General features: G+C 37.9%; 3 protein-coding genes across 4 annotated transcripts; 1 reads left to right on the plus strand and 2 right to left on the minus strand.

Moving 5' to 3' along the window:
* Positions 1 to 322: 322 nt before the first annotated feature.
* Positions 323 to 1,706, minus strand: LOC121978524 (transcription factor MYB118-like). Its single transcript, XM_042530860.1, has 2 exons — positions 986 to 1,706; positions 323 to 874 (listed from the first exon to the last, which is right to left on the minus strand). The coding sequence occupies exons 1-2, from the start codon at positions 1,103 to 1,105 to the stop codon at positions 323 to 325; spliced, it is 672 nt and encodes a 223-aa protein (XP_042386794.1). The 5' UTR covers positions 1,106 to 1,706.
* Positions 1,707 to 2,176: 470 nt separating this feature from the next.
* LOC121976020 lies at positions 2,177 to 7,629 on the plus strand. Its single transcript, XM_042527995.1, has 9 exons — positions 2,177 to 2,429; positions 2,704 to 2,761; positions 3,046 to 3,113; positions 3,459 to 3,638; positions 4,016 to 4,112; positions 4,185 to 4,294; positions 6,813 to 6,946; positions 7,108 to 7,282; positions 7,379 to 7,629. Exons 1-8 carry the CDS (start codon positions 2,202 to 2,204, stop codon positions 7,241 to 7,243), a joined length of 1,011 nt encoding a protein of 336 aa, XP_042383929.1. The 5' UTR covers positions 2,177 to 2,201; the 3' UTR covers positions 7,244 to 7,282; positions 7,379 to 7,629.
* On the minus strand, positions 5,634 to 17,570 carry LOC121976019 (pentatricopeptide repeat-containing protein At5g14080-like). Of its 2 annotated transcripts, XR_006110496.1 has the most exons (4): positions 15,861 to 17,570; positions 9,294 to 9,650; positions 8,997 to 9,153; positions 5,634 to 5,913 (listed from the first exon to the last, which is right to left on the minus strand). XR_006110496.1 is itself a non-coding variant. In XM_042527994.1 (3 exons), the coding sequence occupies exons 1-2, from the start codon at positions 17,524 to 17,526 to the stop codon at positions 9,337 to 9,339; spliced, it is 1,980 nt and encodes a 659-aa protein (XP_042383928.1). In that variant the 5' UTR covers positions 17,527 to 17,570; the 3' UTR covers positions 8,841 to 9,153; positions 9,294 to 9,336. The 2 variants fall into 2 exon arrangements, 1 of the variants encoding a protein (XP_042383928.1); XM_042527994.1 differs by lacking the exon at positions 5,634 to 5,913 and having other exon boundaries at positions 8,841 to 9,153.
* Positions 17,571 to 18,333: the final 763 nt, after the last annotated feature.

Below are 18,333 nucleotides of genomic sequence, written 5' to 3' on the forward strand. Positions count from 1 at the left end.
AAAATAAAAAATATTAAAAAAATTAAAACTATTTTCTATATATCAATTCTTCTTCTATCATATCTCTCTCTATAGAAGAGGGGCTTAGCTAAGATCTTTATATAAAAGAGGCGTCTCGCTAATGTAACGCGTGGGCACCATCGTTAATAAATAATATATAAATATATGAAACTTTTTTATTCACGCCCTCTTATGAAAATAATATATAAATAAATGAAACTTTTTTATTCTAAAAAAACGAAGTCTTTTGAATTTTTTTTTTGTCTAATTAAACTGTAATTATTATTGTGTGTGTGATTATTGGATTATTTGTAATTAGAGATCAATTATGGCAACGGGAGATCATCTCCATCAGCTCCACCTCCGGTTGGCCGTCGTCCTCCCAGCACAGCTGAGCCGCCTCCCCCATCTCCTCCCACTGCGGGCAATCGAAGAGGTACCCGGCACCGTCATCTGCTCCCACCTTCATGATCTTCTCCTGCTCCTCCTCCGCCTTGCCGCCGTCGTCAAACAGAAGGCTGGTCCAGTCGCTGAAGTCGTCGTCGTCGTCTGCGGCTGCAGCGTTTCGGGAAAGAACGCAGGGGGCGCTGGGATAGGAGTTCTCGGCCGAGGTTGGTGGCGGCCGGGCGGCCGTGGCCATCAGGCCTTGGATGTAGGTCTGTAGGAGGACGCCGGAGTTGGGGTTGCTCATGCTCCTGGCGGGCCGCCGGCGGCATCGCGGGGCGAAGTGCCTCCGCTTGGTGGCGTTCCAGTGGTTCTTGATGGAGTTCTCCGTCCGGCCGGGGAGCCTCTTCGCGATCTCTGCCCATTTGTTGCCAACCTCCGAATGCACCTCGATCAGAATCTTGTCCTCTTCCTCGCTCCACGTCTCCTTCTGCACTGCGTCTTCGAAGAGTCAAATCAAAAAAACATAAACAAAGACAAAATAAAATAAAATTCAATCCCCTTTCATCGTTAATTAGTTCATCGTTAAGAACAATTTAACCTTGATATTAGGCCTGAGATGGTTGTTCCACCTCTCTCTGCATTGCTTCCCGATCCTTCCTCGCATCAACTTTGCAATCTGAGCCCACTTCGTCAGTCCATGCTTCTCCACCAGACTCATCAACAATCTGTACGATAACACACCCACATCAAATCATCAATAATCTTTATGTTCTTGAGAGCTCAAAGTTGGAAACAGAGGAAACAGAGTAAGTAATTAACAATGCCTGTCTTCTTCAGCTGTCCATTGGCCTTTCTTCCCCTTGCTCTTCTTCTGTACTTTTCCACTAACCCTCCTCGTCGACTTGTTCTTCATCATCGTCTCGACCTCCATCCCAGGCTTACTGCTGACGACGATGGCGAGCTCATTTGGAAAAACCATTGGGACTTGCAGAAGGTTGTCCGTTTCAGTGAATGGAAACGAGCCGTCAAAACCAAAACGAGCAAAACCGGTCGCTGTTCCATCGAATGGGTGAATAAACTGTAGGAAATCTGGGTGCTGATGAAACAGGTCGTCCCCCATGTCCGTGCACCTCGAAGATTGGGGTACTGGCCGCAGAACTTGATATAAACACATGCGTGCGTACATTCAATACGCGGTGTAATTAGTTAATTAAGGCTTTGTAAATCAATTAAGCAATGGCAGTTACTCAGAATGACAATTAATTAATTAACTAATGGCAGTGTGAAGAGCAAGAAATGTAGTAGATGTACTGTTGAGAATTAAGAGTGCAACTTTAATTGCAGATATCAGTTACTGCATCTTTTAATGGATCAGGGAAGACGAGAAACTGAAGAAACATCTATGGTCAGTAAATTTGCAGCTCTCTGTCTTTGATTTTTTTTTTTTAATGTTTAACGTTTTAGAAAGAAAAAAAAATTTATTGTGAAAATTTAGATCTTTTGTCAATGAGAGAGAAATGGAGGCAAGTCTTCACCACATACAGAGCCTGCTGCGTCCCCTCTTCGTGCACCGTCTGACGCCGTTGGATCTTAATCAAACGGCCTTTCTTGATGAATTTTTATGGCTGTGTGGTTTTTACCAGTCTCGTACGTACCTATGGATTTTAGTAAATGCACCCTTGATATTCTATATTTTCTTCTATGTGCGAAGAAACTTAGGAAATTGTAATAATGATACTAATAAGGGCATATGATCAAATTTGTCGCTCTGTTCGTTTAACTTGCGAATCGATCGTCCGCGGTGGGAAACGCAAATGGCTTCGCTGCTCTCCTGCTCCGCCTGCTCCGCCTGCGTCGTCTCCTCGAAACTATCTTTTCCGATCTCCGGTTGGGGTTCGAAGCCACGAAGGCGATGGGGCTCGATTGGCCTTATAATTGCGCCGCAGGCGGAGAGGCGAAGATCGAGGGTTCTCGCTGTGGTTTCCCGGGCCGTCTTCCGAGACCTCGACGCCGATGATTTCAGGCACCCTCTCGATAAGCAGGTCGGATATTTTCCAATACCTTAGGCTAAGTCTGCACGTTCCCAGTTGTATTCGGTGATTTCCTTCAGCTGGGCGCGTGAATCTGGTGAAACTTTCGGTTTTTTTTTTTTTTTTTTTTTGACGATTAGAGGTTCTATTTCTTTTTTGCTTCAACCCTGGCGAAGTTAGTAATTTTTGCTTCCCACTTGTTGGTTCGATATTTAATTGGCTATTTTACATATCAAAAATAAGTTTTTGTTCGATGAGTAATTTTGTTGTTTATGCTTGTGTCCAGAACACTTTGTTGCTGAGGACAATTCCTGGGCTGAATGAACTTGGCAAAGCATTGTTAGGTATAGACACACATCATTTAGAGGTTTGAACGGACGATGAACGAAGCATATCAGTTCATAAACACTGTTCAATGCAATATAAGTCCATAATTAAATTGCATATTTGTCAAGATGATGTGATTTTCTTGTTGCATATTATGCTATATGTTTCTGTGATTTGTTTTTAAAGATAACTTGAGGCCAACAACCAACTGAACATATAATTAAAGCCTCAAATATACAACAAAAGGATGACTTTGTTCCTTTTGTATATCAGAATGACTATTTGTTCTTGATTGTTGCAGGACCAGTTACAGAGCAAGTTATGCTTCTTGAGAACATAGGAACGTCAGTTCTTGTTTCTGAAAAACAGGTTGATGTTGGCATGGACTTAATATCTGATCTAGAGCACCAACAATCACAAACTATTGATTTTCAAGTCAAAGAGCAACTACTTAAAAAATCATCAAGCCATGCTTCAATGAAAGTGTTGATTATAATGCATGCACTTTGAAGAATATTAAGTGATACACATTAAGGCTGGGTATTTGTTATTTATTTATTTATTTTGCTTATGTTATGTTACAGCATAACACTTCACTTCAGCAATATCTCAAAACTCCCTTCACGTAGTAGTGAAACTAGGCTAAAAATACAAAGAAAGATCTTAATTAACAAATAAAACTCTCCAAATCTCAATTTTATTCCTTTTTTATAGCTCCCTGACCTGCATAAGTTGATGGTTGAGGCAGCCAAAGTACTAAATACAGATGCTCCTGATCTTTATGTTCGCCAAAATCCTGTTCCAAATGCATACACTTTGGCAGTCAGTGGCAGGAAGCCTTTTATAGTTGTCCACACAAGTCTCGTGGAGCTTCTTAGCAGAAGAGAATTACAGGTATAAGTTTTCTGTGTTATCCTAATTCTTTACAAAATTACATTTGAACTTGAGGTTAAGATCTCTAGCACTCTGTTCCATCCCTTCTTTCACTATCTTTACGAGAATCATTCCCAGAGTGCATTTTGAATGTCTAGATAGTAGGAAAACATGTTGACCTTGTCATCTTTTGGTGCTTTGGTCATTCTCTGTGTCCTTTACACTCTCTTATCTTTCTCCTATTTTATTAAGTTGCAAAAATATTAATGAATTGTCTTGTATCTTTGCTAAGATAGCATGCAGTAGCTGTATAGTTTCTACTTTGTATTTACTTCGAAAAGTATTTTCATCCCTTGATCCAATAATTTACTTCCTCGTTGGCCTTTACCTTTAACCAGGCTGTTCTGGCTCATGAACTGGGACACTTGAAATGTGACCATGGTGTGTGGCTTACATTTGCAAACATAATTACCCTCGGAGCTTACTCTGTCCCTGGTATGTTTTGTGATGCCTTGAATTTTTTATTAATCATGGACATCCAAGCTAAGGGAGACATGATATATCCAGGGCTTGGTGCGATGATCGCCCAGAGCTTGGAAGAGCAACTGTTTAGATGGCTCCGTGCGGCTGAGCTAACTTGTGATAGGGCAGCTCTCCTCGTCGCACAAGATCCAAAGGTATTTTTGAGTTCTTGGATTCATTTGAAGGATATAACAATCTATTTCCAGCTATAAGTTCTCAGTGTTGCTAGCACTGCTGCTAGTAGTCATTGTGTAAAGCTGGAATCTTTGTAGGGGAACATGGTGGATTAGAAAATGGTGTAGGGACAGAAAGAATTATAGTAGGAGAACGAACAACCTTTACAACACAATTAAGAAGATGATATGACCGAGAGGGAGGGAGTCAACTCAGAGAAAGTTACATTTGCATAAATAAAGGCATGTTGCAACTCAAGAGAATACTAGAGTAGCATTGATATTCCTATGTCTACAAAGTAATCTAACATAAATACACTTGATAGATCTAGGAGATAATTTGTTTATACCGGAGGATAAAGCATAAATAAAACAAATATACCTAAACACATGTGAAATAAATAAACGTCAGCATGAGGGAAAAGAGTTCTAAAGGGAATTTAAGCATGAAGAGCTGAAGAAGACATGTGATCTATAAGGTAGCATATAATGGCAATTACACCATTCCTTAGGAACTCACTTATGATGTATTAATGTACAAGTTATCGCAACCAATTACCTGCTTTTCCTCTCAGCAAAACGATATTTCAGATGTATAAGGACCTGAATCGATGAAGGGTACTTTGACTAGATATAGGAAGGATTGAAAATATGAGAAAAATATTCATTAGCATTGCCATTTCTAGTGTTTTAGTAAACATTCCAAATTGAGTTCTAATGTAGAATATAATTTCAGAACGTTTCTTCAATAAGAAAGTCCATAGTAGTCATCATCTATAAAGATAACAATATTTAAATTAAACTCTGAACAGACATGAGTTAGACAACAAATATCAAAATGATAAGGAAAAAAGTTACAAAGCAAATTTATACATACTAGGAGGAAAATGTCTCCTTCAAACGATCGGGTTCATATTCAAGATTCTGTAAGTGTAGAAAGACTATTAACAATCTTTTGTGAATTCTGGAGACTAGAATCTTCTATGCGATGATAGATTTGAAATGGAGAGGGATCAACTACCGAAGCAGATGAATCGGCAATCAAAATCAAATGATAAATTCTCAAAAGTCCTACCTATAGCAACTAGCAAGTATCCTTTTAGTCCATGAAATAGCATATGTTATTGAACAATTTTGCAAATAGATTCAAATAGAATTTATGTACAGAACTAAATAAAGGAGCACCAACTGTGTAAAGTAGCCTGACCAGAGAGTGATCCATCATTGAGAATGACATGAATAAGTTGAGATATACACTCATAAATTTTAAAAGAATAGAGAAAATATTGGATATGTGTTCAATCTAAAATCCAACTGATTGGTTTACAGACAAGAATCATGCTGGCAATAGGATCATTTTCATGGGCCAATAGTGTGACCCAGACTGACATACTGTACTCTAGGAGATTTTCCACTTAAGAAAGTGCTTGATACTCCATAATGGATACATTTAACCTTGGATGTCGTAGTGAAGGGCTTACTACTAAGAATACCATCACAAATATTTTTAGATGAACCATTGTTGACCAAAGTGACAATCTCCAAAAATCGGCATAGAACATAACTGTTGCAAATACGAAGGATTTCTGGAAAATCAAGGGCTGCAGGTAAAACAGCAAACAGATTGGATTTATAGAGGAAACAGGAAATCCAAAAAATAGAACAACGTATTTGTTAGAGCAACTGGCAGAGAAAAAGCCATCTGGAACACAAAAAAAGCCTGAACTGATCAGCAAAGAAGCAGAAATCTTCGAAGCAAAGACTCTGGAGCGAGGTGGAAATAAAGTCTGCATAAATCTCCAGAACTAGTGAGGGAAGAAGCAAAAAATCTCCAAAATGAAATTTTCAGTAGCAATCTGACAGAAAAAAAAATGCTGAAACACTGAAACAATATTCCGAATCTGTAGAGAGATTCTTGAGCAGGTTCACAATGAAGGGTTCCTGAAGATCAAGAAGGATGCAGATTGCAATGAGTCCAGAACTACTATTAGGAAAGAATTGTCGCCAGCATCTCGCTGGAAGTGCCTCATCGAAATTAGAATACTGAGAATAGAAGAACTGGATCTGAACCTAATCTAGAACAGATTAAGAAAAGAGTATTATTGACTCAAGCAATTACATTCTTCAGGTGAATAACTAGGATGAACACTCTACAGCAAGCGGATTGAGGAAGGAGTACTTAACGCAAGGGATGTGGCTTTGCTACCATGTCCAAGTAGGGAAAAATTATTAGACTTATTTTTCTAGATAGTCCTTTCTACCTTCAGATAGATTTCTATTCTTGTTCTGTTTAGATTACATCATTTTGGAATATTAACAATTGAGCCCTAGCTTATTACAATTTGGTCCTCAACATATGTAAAGATCTTTGTGATAATAATGTAAAGTGATAGATGTCTCTTCCTAAACATATTCTCTTGTATTCACATTTCTTATTTGCCCTTCCTATGATGTATTTGGCAATTTCTAATTATCTGTACTACTGCTGTACTATCAAGAGGTGGTCATATCTGTCTTGATGAAACTGGCCGGAGGTTGCCCATCTCTTTCTGACCAGCTAAGCGTAGATGCTTTCTTGGAGCAAGCTCGCTCATATGACAAGGCTTCTTCAAGTCCCATTGGGTGGTATATTAGGTTTGTTTCTCTCCTTGTGACACTCATCAGCAGTGGTAGGTGTTAACACCAACTATGCCATGAAAACTGATCACAGATAATTTAGACCTTAAAATTTATAGCAGTATAAATTCTTATTATGAAATTGTGTTGGACTTCATGGTTCATTGCCTTGCTTCCAGGAATGCACAAACAAGGCAGTTATCCCACCCTTTGCCTGTTCTGCGTGCTCGTGAAATCGATGAGTGGTCAAGAAGTCATGAATACAGATTCCTTCTAAAGAGAGCTGCCCAGCTAGAAGATTCACTGAAAGTCTAGATTTTCCTTATGCAGTGGGGAGGGGTGATCAAGCAGAAGGTAATTGGATGTATTGGCAATTGGGTAATTCGCATTCGTTCAATGTCTCGCATTACTTTAGCTTATAAAACAATCATGCCTGGATTTTTCTTGCAGTTCTGCAGGATTTGCAACAGGATATTCAAAGAGCTGAATAATAGAGAGGATGTCGATACTAAAGCATGATGTTAATACAAACTGAAAATTGCCTGAATTTTACTGTAAATTAGCATTGTATATGCCAACATAGAAGAAAGAAAATTAGCATTGTACACCAACATATCATTACTTTCTGAAGTAGAGATTCAAAAGGATATACTGTTATCATTCCTATGGTATCTCAAATATTCTCTATTGCATTTCTGTCATCTTGATATTCCTCCTTTGAGAACCCATGCTAGGGTCATTTTCTCACATGTTAAGTGATGGTATGTATAAAAATATTCTTCCCAAAGATAGGGGTGAAAGTGTAGCCCCGACCTAAGATGCTTGGAGGGCTTTCTTCATGTTCTCATCTTGTGAGAGTTTTTCGGGAGAAGGAAAAAATAGAGGTTGCTCTTGAGCATCTCCTTGTGGTTTTGCAAGGAGATGTGGTTTTCAGTTCTATCGATTTTCAATCCCATTGAGTTGAGTATTTATTCGATTGAGTTTATTTAAAGTATTGTTGTTGAAGTTGTCTCTAGCTTGGATTATTAATTACCGGATCTTTCTCATCCGCCTTGGACACCACTACCTATCGTTACAAACCATGTAAATCTTGCATTTGCGACAACTATCTTCGTTTCTTGTCTTCTCAATTTGCTCAGTCTTGGAATTTCTTTCTGTTATCTTTAGTTTGAAAAAGGCTCTACATGATTTTTACCCTCAACATTGTCATCAATGGAACAATGTGATAGTTGGATCGAGATCTGTGTTGATCAAAATTACAACATAGTTTTGCAATCAGAAGCCGGGTCTGACATAATTATTCAATCTTTTTACCTATGCTTGCAACTGAAAAAAAAAATAATCAGGTTAAGTAACGTTGAATTTGAGGCAACCGGTCTAGTCTTACAAAAAATTTCCACCGGCCACTAAGGTAAATCAATTGTGGCAAGAGGCGAATACGTTCGTCCCCAGTGTCCCCGCCAACCCGTCCCAGGACCAACACGGAGGAGGTAAATCACGGACGGCTACTAACCTTTGGAATAATGACTAGCACATAAGGGAGGTATTTACCTCGGCTTTGCCGAGATTCGAACCTCAGACCTCATTGTGGCAACACCTCATGCGCTAGCCACTAGACCCATCCAAGAGAACGGCCGCTAGGGTAAATCAAGTAAATACACATGGAGATCCATTTTGACCGTCAGCATTCTCAGATCCTACTTGCAACTGAAAGTGGCAGTGTTTGATTGTTGATCTCAGTAATCAACAGATTCTTTTAAAAAAAAAAGAAATAATTTGTGGATGGGTGATGAGACAAGCCAACAATAAGCGAATCAGACTAAAAGTTGAAACAGTATAATCGATTTTGTTTGGCTACCAGAACTAAATAATCAAGGAATGGACTGCAAGAACCATAATATCAACTTGTGAATAAATATTTAACGAATTTTAATTAGATATATATTTCAACTCTTGCTTAAATGTTTAACGAATATACTTTTATGATTACAAAAACAATGGCAAATAACAATTTCTGACAAAAAGAAAATTTGTCATACTTTTTTCTTGAGATAAATTAGACATGTACCATATTGACAGAAGCCAGCTTGTCTCAATGGCAGTCCATACTATGTGGAGCTTGATCAATGGAGTGGATTGTTAGTTTCCTCACATTGAAAAAACGCCCTGAAAGTAACATGGGATTCTGGATTTGGAACACCAGGAGTTTATCAGGGAGAAAGTTCCTTCAAATTGAGAAAAAAGAAAATCAAGGGGCATGTATCTAAAACTGTCCTCTATGGATAGACATCTATCAGAAGAGCCAAATCAGAAGAAAGACGATCAATTTAGTGTACTAGCATAACATTCTAGGTTCATAACTTACCTTTTCTGACCTTTGGAACATAGTCAATACAGTGGGAAACTCCTTAGTCTCCTGTTGAATGACTTTCCAATACATTGATCCATGGATCGTTTGTGGAAACAAATCCGCGTGCATGCATTGCTTGAAGCAATTGTTTGACAGGCTCCAAACTTGGTGCAGTTGAAAGAGATGCCATAAGGTCTGTCAGTATTGCTTGAAATTTTGAATGAACATTAGCTTGTACCCATCCTATGTGCTCAACAGACATCTCAACTAGACCAGCCTCTGCCAACCCTTTCAGAAGAATGACATGAGAATCTGTGCATTCGGCTTCTGAAGGAAGGCTTTGTATTAGACTAGATGCCGCCGTATATTTACCTGCATAAGTTCATAAAGCAAAACCACTAGGAACTAGTAGTCCACAAGAATCTTATGGTATGAAACTATAGGGTAAAATATAACATCCCAACAAGAAATGGAACAAAGAAACCATTACAAGTTTTGATGTGCCACGCCACTTTACCTTTAAGAATCAAGAAAAAAGTATGCAACCGAGTTGAAGTAAACAACTACAGTACAAGCAGGTATGTATCCTAAGCATCTTGAGCAATAGTATATTATACCAATGCATGTACTTATTCACAAGGATCTAGCTGACACGGATAAAGTATTCATATCAATATCCAACCCAAACATGTCAAAATAAGAACATCCAAACTGACACAGAAAGTTGTTCATATCAATATAAAAAAAGGTTATATACAATTGATAAGTTTTGAAGAGTTTAACCATGTATAATTTCTTAACCATTTGTCAAATAGGTAGAATATTCATTAAATTGTGAACCATTAGCTGCCTAGGGCATCCATAGTGTGATGTGTTTCAAATGCCAATAAAAAGTAAAACTTTTAATGATACTTAAAATCCAAAAAATTATCAAATAAAATGTGTCTAGAATAGGAATATCACAAATATACTTCATCCTGACCTATCAAAAGGAAAGTGTTGGTGCAATCAACCTCCAAGGTTTCAATGATTGACAATGGACCCAAGTTTGGTCGGTTTGACCAAGGGTGGATCTGAGCAGGACTTGATCTTTGGAAGAAAAAAGTTTAGTCAGGATTAGATGACTAACAAGGGTAAGTCCTAATTGGAAGTTAGGCAGGTGAGAAGTCTATAAAGTGACTAGTTCTAACTAGAGGTTAGGCAAAGGGGAAGTCCTGATGAAGGAAGCCAAGCAATGGAAACCCTAGTAAGTAAAGCTAGGCCCTAGTGAGTGAAGCTAGAGGAGAAAGTCCTAGTAAGTGAAGCTAAGCAAACCCTAGGTAATGTGTGATCAAATGGTTTCCTGTCGATCGAGACAAGCAAATCTTAAAAGCTGCTACCAATGATTTACCTTAATATTTATATCTATTGTGCTAATTTGGTGTTGCACGAAAGTCTTAGTTGATCAGGTTGATCAGACACTGATCAAATAGGTCTGGAGGACCAGCTGTTTGGCAAGTAAGATCAAGTAAGCAACTAGAGGAGAAATCCAGTGAAAGTGCGTTCCCAATTGAGAGAACAGTAAGCGTTGGTTCGACCTAAGATTTCAACGAAATCCAAAATCAAGACCGAACAGTTCCAAGTGTGTCAAAATATTTATTTTGTCATATTATACTTGTTGTGCTAACTCTGTGGTGCAAGAAAGCGAAAACTAGAAAAAGGGGTTCCAAGCGCCCGGGTAGGGTCCAGGCGCCCGAGTATGTCCAGGTGCTCAGGTTAGTTCGAACCCAACCACTCATGTAGATGAGTTGGTGTACTCTAATTGGCCATCATGTGTTAACGTCCAGGCGCCTGGGATTGGTCCAGGCGCCCTGGAGTGGATAGAGGCTACCGGATAGAGCTTCGCCGAGGTGCAACCACGTTAGCGATCCAAGCGTCCGGAGTTGGTCTAAACACCCAAAGGTGGATAATTCAGCGACAAAGCAGGACCGGATAGGTCTCAGTCCAAGCACCAGGGGTTGGTCCAAACACCCAGAAATGCCTATAAAAGGAGCTTCGAACAGCAGCCTCAGACATCAATTTTCTACGACACTTCTACGCTTATTCACGATCGTTTGGGCTACAACTTTGTTTTGCTGCTATCCTACAACGTTGCTTCACCCTACTGCTGCAGACGAATCAACTCCAACACCTAAGCTCACGACTTCTCCATCCTTGTGTTGGTAATGATTTAATTTAAAGTCATTTACTTTATTGCTAAGGAAGTGTAGGGTTGTTACACTTTCCTATTCTTCTTTTTGTACTCGATTACTTTACCAAGAGTTTACCGGTAGAGAATATTAGTGAATTACCCATCGATAGGTCCAAGGGGCCTAGGTCTTGGAGTAGGAGTCGCCAAAGGCTCGTGTCCTTATTTTCGATTTTCTGTTTCGTTCGTTACTTAAACTATTTTCCACTGTGTATTTTATTTTTAAAAGTTCGATAAATAAATAATTTTTAAAATACACGTGATTCACCCTTTTCACATATCTACGATCCTACATAAAGTTGTCATTGAAATCCTTTATTATCTAACATTCAAGGAAATAAAAGTAACTTCCAGAGATGAGAAATGTTAGGGACCTCTTTTGAAATAATATATGAGGATTTAAACATAATAGTGTGATTGTGAATATACACACATATATAACATGGTATCAAAGTGATTAGTCATCTTATGATACCTAACTCAGTGTATCAATCTCCATCAAACGACTCCAACTCACCATCTCAACTACATTGATCTCCCTACTATTGCAATGCAGACTCTTGTTACACCACCATTCTCACGCCAAAGGACAAAGATTCATGTTGTCTCCTTAGGTACATTGATAGTGTCGACTGCCTTAAAAACCCACTTTCACTCGAGACTAAGTTTCGGTCTTGAGACCAATCCTAGATCAACTTAGAGCAGTGGATCCTGAATAATAATAATAATAATAATAATAATAATAAAAGGCAGTCCGGTGCACGAAGCTCCAGCTATGCAGGGTCCCGGGGAAGGATCCATTGTACGCAGTCTTACCCTGCTTTTTACAAGAGGATGTTTCCAGGATTTGAACCCGTGACATTTTGGTCACAAAGCAACAACTTTATCGTTATGCCAAGGCTCCCCTTCAATAATAATAATAATAATAAAAGAAGCGATTCTAGTTTCATCACATTCGAGATTTTGACTATCCTATCTACTATGTTGCCCAAATTTCAGCATGTCAAGTTCCTTAACCACATCACTGCATGTTCAACCTACTGCTTCATTGAACCTTTCATTGTCCTATGACTTTTACCACAAAGCTTAATAGGAAGAGTTATGATTCATGGGCTGCAAAAGTTCAAGTTTGATTCATGGGTCAAGGTCAAGAACATCTTACCACCTGTGCTTAAAGTAGACACAACAATACACATGTCTCCAAAAACTTCTCAATGTTATAACCATCAATTCTTTCTCCTAAATATTTTGTCAATCCATTCTTTCACCTACAAATGATATTTTCCACGATAATCATTTGAATAATATATCTATGATATCTGAAACTCTTTCCATAATCATCCATTTTAACTATTACATCAAACTCACATAAGATACTTGTAAATAATACAAACATGGATGTAAAATGTATATATTCAAAAAGAATGACCACGTTGGAGAATGGGGGAAGAAAAGCACGTTACAAAAAACACAATACAAAAAGAAAACAAGAGCAAATCCAAAAGAAGGTTGAAGATTTTGAATCGACACTACATCTTCCTCTTTGCCTCAAAGTTGAAGTAGCTCGATTTCAAATTTCATCATCAATTTTTGGCTTTTATTCATCTTGTGTGTATTATTTATGATGATATTCTTTAATGAATAGCATGACTTACCATAGCGAATGCAACTGACTCAACAATATGACTAAAGTGAGCAGAAGGGACACTAACCACAACCCACTAAGTGAGCAGAAGGGACACTAACCACAACCCACCCCAAGTTCGAAACATCACTATATTGATAAAGTAGCCATATCACCTAAGACATCAAGGGGAGATGCCCCATGAGACTCAATTAATTGCAAGGGCTGCAAAACAATGAATTAATAGATATTGAAGGCTTAAATCTAATCTTCACATAAAATCCCCAAATCCAAGCCATAATCCTACCACACTAATTCTAACATGCTAAACTGGCTCTCTAAGGAGGCATCAAGGAAGCAAGGAACGGGATAAGTAATATGGACCAAGTCACCTATTTATTCAGTTTATCTATGAACCCTCTTTAACCATCCACAAGCCTCATGGTGTGAGGCTAAGTTAGGAAACATAAAGGGCCCCAATTAAGTCCCATAGAGTAGAAGGGTTAGTAATACATTAGCTCTCATCTCAGAAGAGGAAGTAAGTTCAAACATAGAGGACTATCTCAGTGTAAATTCGGATGAAAAATTGAAACATGAAGCTTGGATTAGGCAAGGTGGTAGACCAGCTACCAACATCTTTGATAATGATCAATTGCTAGGCAAAGAAGAGGTAAGCAAAGGCACAAGTTAGTTTTAATTTTAAGAAAAATCCAACCCAACCAAATAGCATATGAAGTACAAAAAAAAATCTATGAAGAAACCTGAATTTATAAAAGAAAAATGCCCAAATTGATTTTTTTTATTCCATCAGGTTAAATTTTAGGTTCTTCGAGGTTTTGAATTTCCAAGTTTTCTAGGTGGATGTGTATCACATAATTAATGAATAATTGTATGAATTCTTTGAGCTGAATTCATGTTTAGTTGTTAATTTAATGAGTATAACTTAATTAGGTTATTGGAATAGAATAATGGACACTATTGTCTTTGCATCATCTTAATTGAATACCTTTTTTTTCCTCAATTTTTCTATCCATGGTACTTTTGTTATACGTAACAAGCTAGGCATAGATAATATCTACACTCTACGTTGAGAAGTGTTAGAATTATTAATGTGACACCCCAATTTAGTCTCACATAGTGAGTTGTGGACTACAAGAGGATTTTTATAAATTTAGATGTGTTAGCTACTATTAACTCGAGCTTAAGCATTTTAGGCCATTGGTTCCAAATGCTTAGGAACAAAGCTCATCTCTTACAATCATTCAGTAACTTCTCTTGTACTCTTTTATTCTTTTGTCTTGTAAAGAGAGTATATTAAGAGGTTTCTCCACCTCCAAAGAAGAACAGTATGACTCGCCTAAAAAGTTAGTAGGTCATGGAGTGGGACTGGAGGCTCAAAGCACGTTAAAAGCATTAGGTTAGCGTTGTGTGCTTATTTGTATTTATCTCTGTCGCATATCTTTGATCTTGATTAACATGCCTGACAACAAGTGTTTAAGCCTTGCATTTGCAATAGCATTGAAAAGAGTTTGAATCACAGGCACGCACTTATTCGTCCCTCCCATTATAGTTGTGCCACCGGTCCTAACAACTATCACAATATTGTCTTTGCATCATCTAAATTGAATATCTTTTCATTTTTTTTCTTAATTTTTCTGTCCATGGGACTTTTGTTCTATGTAACAAGCTAGGCATAGATAATATCTACACTCTGCGTTGAGAAGATATAACTATTAATGTGACACCCCAATTTAGTCTCTCATAGTGAGTTGTGGACTACTAGATGGTTTTTTATAAATTTAGATGTGTTAACTACTATTAAATCAGGCTTAAGCATTTTAGGCCATTGGTTGGGCCTAATAAGTTAATGGATCAATTCTCTTATCTAAGAGGGTTGTGATAGTGTTATGAATTTAGTCCCATATAGTATGGAATTATGGATACTAGTGTTCGGGAATTATGTGACTGTCTTATATATAGTGTAACAGTTCTCCTTTAGTGCATAACAATATAACATTTTCCTTCTCAACTATAAGAATGCTAAGATGGATGGTGTGACATTATTCATAGGTATAATGTAAGAATTACTAATATCAACACCAATTAATTGTAGCTTCAGTAGATGACAAAATGATAGGGCTAATAATATGGGCTGTATAGTGTAACAAGCTGAATCAATTAGGGTTAAAAAATTAGGGGTAGAGAGAGGTTATAGTAAATCCTATTTCATACTATCAAAACTTTAGAATTTGAAGTAATTTAAAAGATCTAGACATTACTGGTGATACAACTTTACATAGAGTTCGATGGTGAGATATACCCACATTGTTGAGACTTAAATGACATATTGTAACTATTGCTCTTGCTACGTATGTTCAGAAAATTGAATTCTGAATTCTATGAAGCATTTGCAACAACTTAGATTACTAGGGATGCCATGACAGTTAGTCAAATTTTAACATGACATTCAATTGCCACTTTGTGCTTATCAAAACTTCTATAATAAATTGACAACAAAACTACCAAAATTCTCTACAGCTCGAGGAATCAATTGGAGTAAATTGAGATTTAGGAACACAAAAGAAACATAGAGAAATGTTCTAGGATCAAATTATTAAAGCAAGCCAAGTTCGAGCATTGAGAAAGACTATCATGTAGCAACTGTAACTAAATGACTATTAGAGATGATTTTTTAAGATAAATGAATGGTGGCCTCAGTGAAAGAATATACCATCTTTGCAGAGGGAAAGCACTAAATTTCTCAACACAGAATTGCCAATTGTCTTATCCTGATGCATGGACTTTTTGCATATCTCGATTGCATCTTCTATTCTATCTTCTCGGCATAAAACGGTGATAAGGGATATGTATGTAGCACTGTCTGGTACAATTCCTTTATCCAGCATATGACAATAAAGATGCCTAGCCTCCTCAGTTTTGCCTTCTTCAGAAAACTTGTTTATAAGAATGTTGTATGTATGCAAATTAGCACTACAGTCATTTGCAAACATTTCATCCCAGAGCTTTTTAGCTGGTCGCAAGAGGTCCCCTCTGCAACAAGCTTCCATAAGAGAGTTGTAAGAGTAAATATCAGGACAAACACCATTCTTCTTCATCTCCCTAAGCACATTGTAGGCTTCTCTCACTCTTCCTGCCTTGCATAAGAAAGAAACCATCAAATTATATTGCTCTATTCCAGAAAAAAAACCTTTATCCATAAGGACCTTAAAAACATTCCACATCTCATCACTTTTCTGGTTCCTACAGAGATTCTTACTCAATTTGCTCAAGATTGAAAGACTAGGAAATTGGTCCTTCCCAATCATGTAGTTGCAAAACAAGATTGCAGACTCAGGATCAGCAGATGACACTGAACCTATCAACACATTGAGCACATCATTGTCAATTGGAAACTGTCCACCAACAATTGCTTCACCCAATTCCTTAGCCTCCTGAATCCTTTCATCAGATATTGATGAAAGGATAAATTCTCTATAGTCGTTTTCTCTTGGTGCAACACCATACTTCCTCTTCTTCTTCAGTATTCCCCCTGCTTCCTCTACTCTACCTGCTTGAATATAACCTTCAGAAACTATCCTGTATGGAATAAAATCAGGTTTGAAACCTCTATTTCTAAGCTGTTCCAGTGCACAGCAAGCATCCTCAATTTTCCCAGCCCGACAGAGCCTACTTATGATTAGAGAAGCAATAACCGAGCCATTAAATCCGAAATCCATCTCTTTAGCCCCATCAAGCATACCCAAAACCCCATCTAATCCTTCCATGTCACAAACTTTACCTATAAAAACACCAAAACTTACATAATTAACAATAATATTCCTCTTAAGCATTCTTCCGAACACCTTTCTTGCGACATCAATAAGCCCATCCGAGGACAGTGCGGCAAGAAGGGAGTTGTACAAGGAAGCAGGCAGTTCCTCTGTGGCTGAATCGATCAGTTCGGAAGCCTCGATGGACTTTCCATATTTCAAAAGCGAGGAGATGGCGAGGTGATATGAAGAAGAAAGGAGAGGAACGTTGTGGCTTTTCGCCGTCTTGAGGAGAGACCGGACCAAGTGAGGATGGCGGGAGAGTGAGAGGGACTTGAGGAGGGAGTGGTAGGTCTCCGGGGTGTGAAAGAAGTTGGGTTGCTGTGCTGCCCAGTGGAAAAGGCCGGACGCTAGGGTATGGTAGGGGAGGAGGTAAGGGTCGATTATGGCAGCGACGAGGGGAGGGGTAAGGGTGAGGGGAGACGCCGCTGGGAGGAGGCGGAAGCGTAGAAGTTGCTCAATAGCGGGACTCCATGAGAGGGAGGGTTTGGAGGCGGAGAGGAGAGCGCGTGCGAGACGGTGGATGGCCGAGCCGATGGAGGGCTGGAACGTAGGTGGCGGCGGCATTTGCCGGCGCTGGATTTTTTTTTTGAGTTCATTAATTATGAAAAACTTCCATTTTGAACCTGATGTATTTTTAGAAATACCCTCTTAAAATCTTTGAATCAACTGTTTTACCTCTTATTGTTTCAATCGACTTTTAAATTTAATGGGCGTACTTAACGTTTCCAACTTTTCAAAAGGTTGCATTCAAATTGCGGTAAAAAAGTTGATCGCACTGACCCTCGTACCTTACCGTCCATCCCTAAATTATATACAACAAGATAAATCATGAGGTCATATGGCTGATCGTTAGGAGTGGAAAGAATTTTCCTAATACATATTGGTAGGCCAGATCCTTTAATTTAAAATTTTTTTAACTAGAAAAGACCCTATAAATTCATTAATAGGGTGAATTGGACCTCATCTATTTATGGATAAGGTACAATCTACCTACTAATGAATAGATAAGGATTTAAGACTGATCCAAGGATCTTGGATTAGAAGATCTCTATCCCTTTGTTGCATTCAAAATATGATTGAAATATTGTGGTATTAAATTTAAAAATAATAATTTGACATTGTATTTTAAAAATTAATATTATAAATTTTAAAATTTATGTAACATTAAAATAGTATTTATTTTTAAAAATTAATATCATAATTATATCCTTTAAAATCTAATATTACATTTATATTTTTTTTATTAACACAATGACTAATGAAAAAGAGTAAAATAGTGACTAATGGGAGGAGTAAAATAAAAAATAAATATACCGAAAAATCTAAAAGTTTAATATTTGGGAATTCCGTAACTTTAATAGCGAATATTTT

Source organism: Zingiber officinale, chromosome 4B (genome assembly GCF_018446385.1).
Source record: "Zingiber officinale cultivar Zhangliang chromosome 4B, Zo_v1.1, whole genome shotgun sequence".
NCBI classification, from domain to species: Eukaryota; Viridiplantae; Streptophyta; class Magnoliopsida; order Zingiberales; family Zingiberaceae; genus Zingiber; species Zingiber officinale.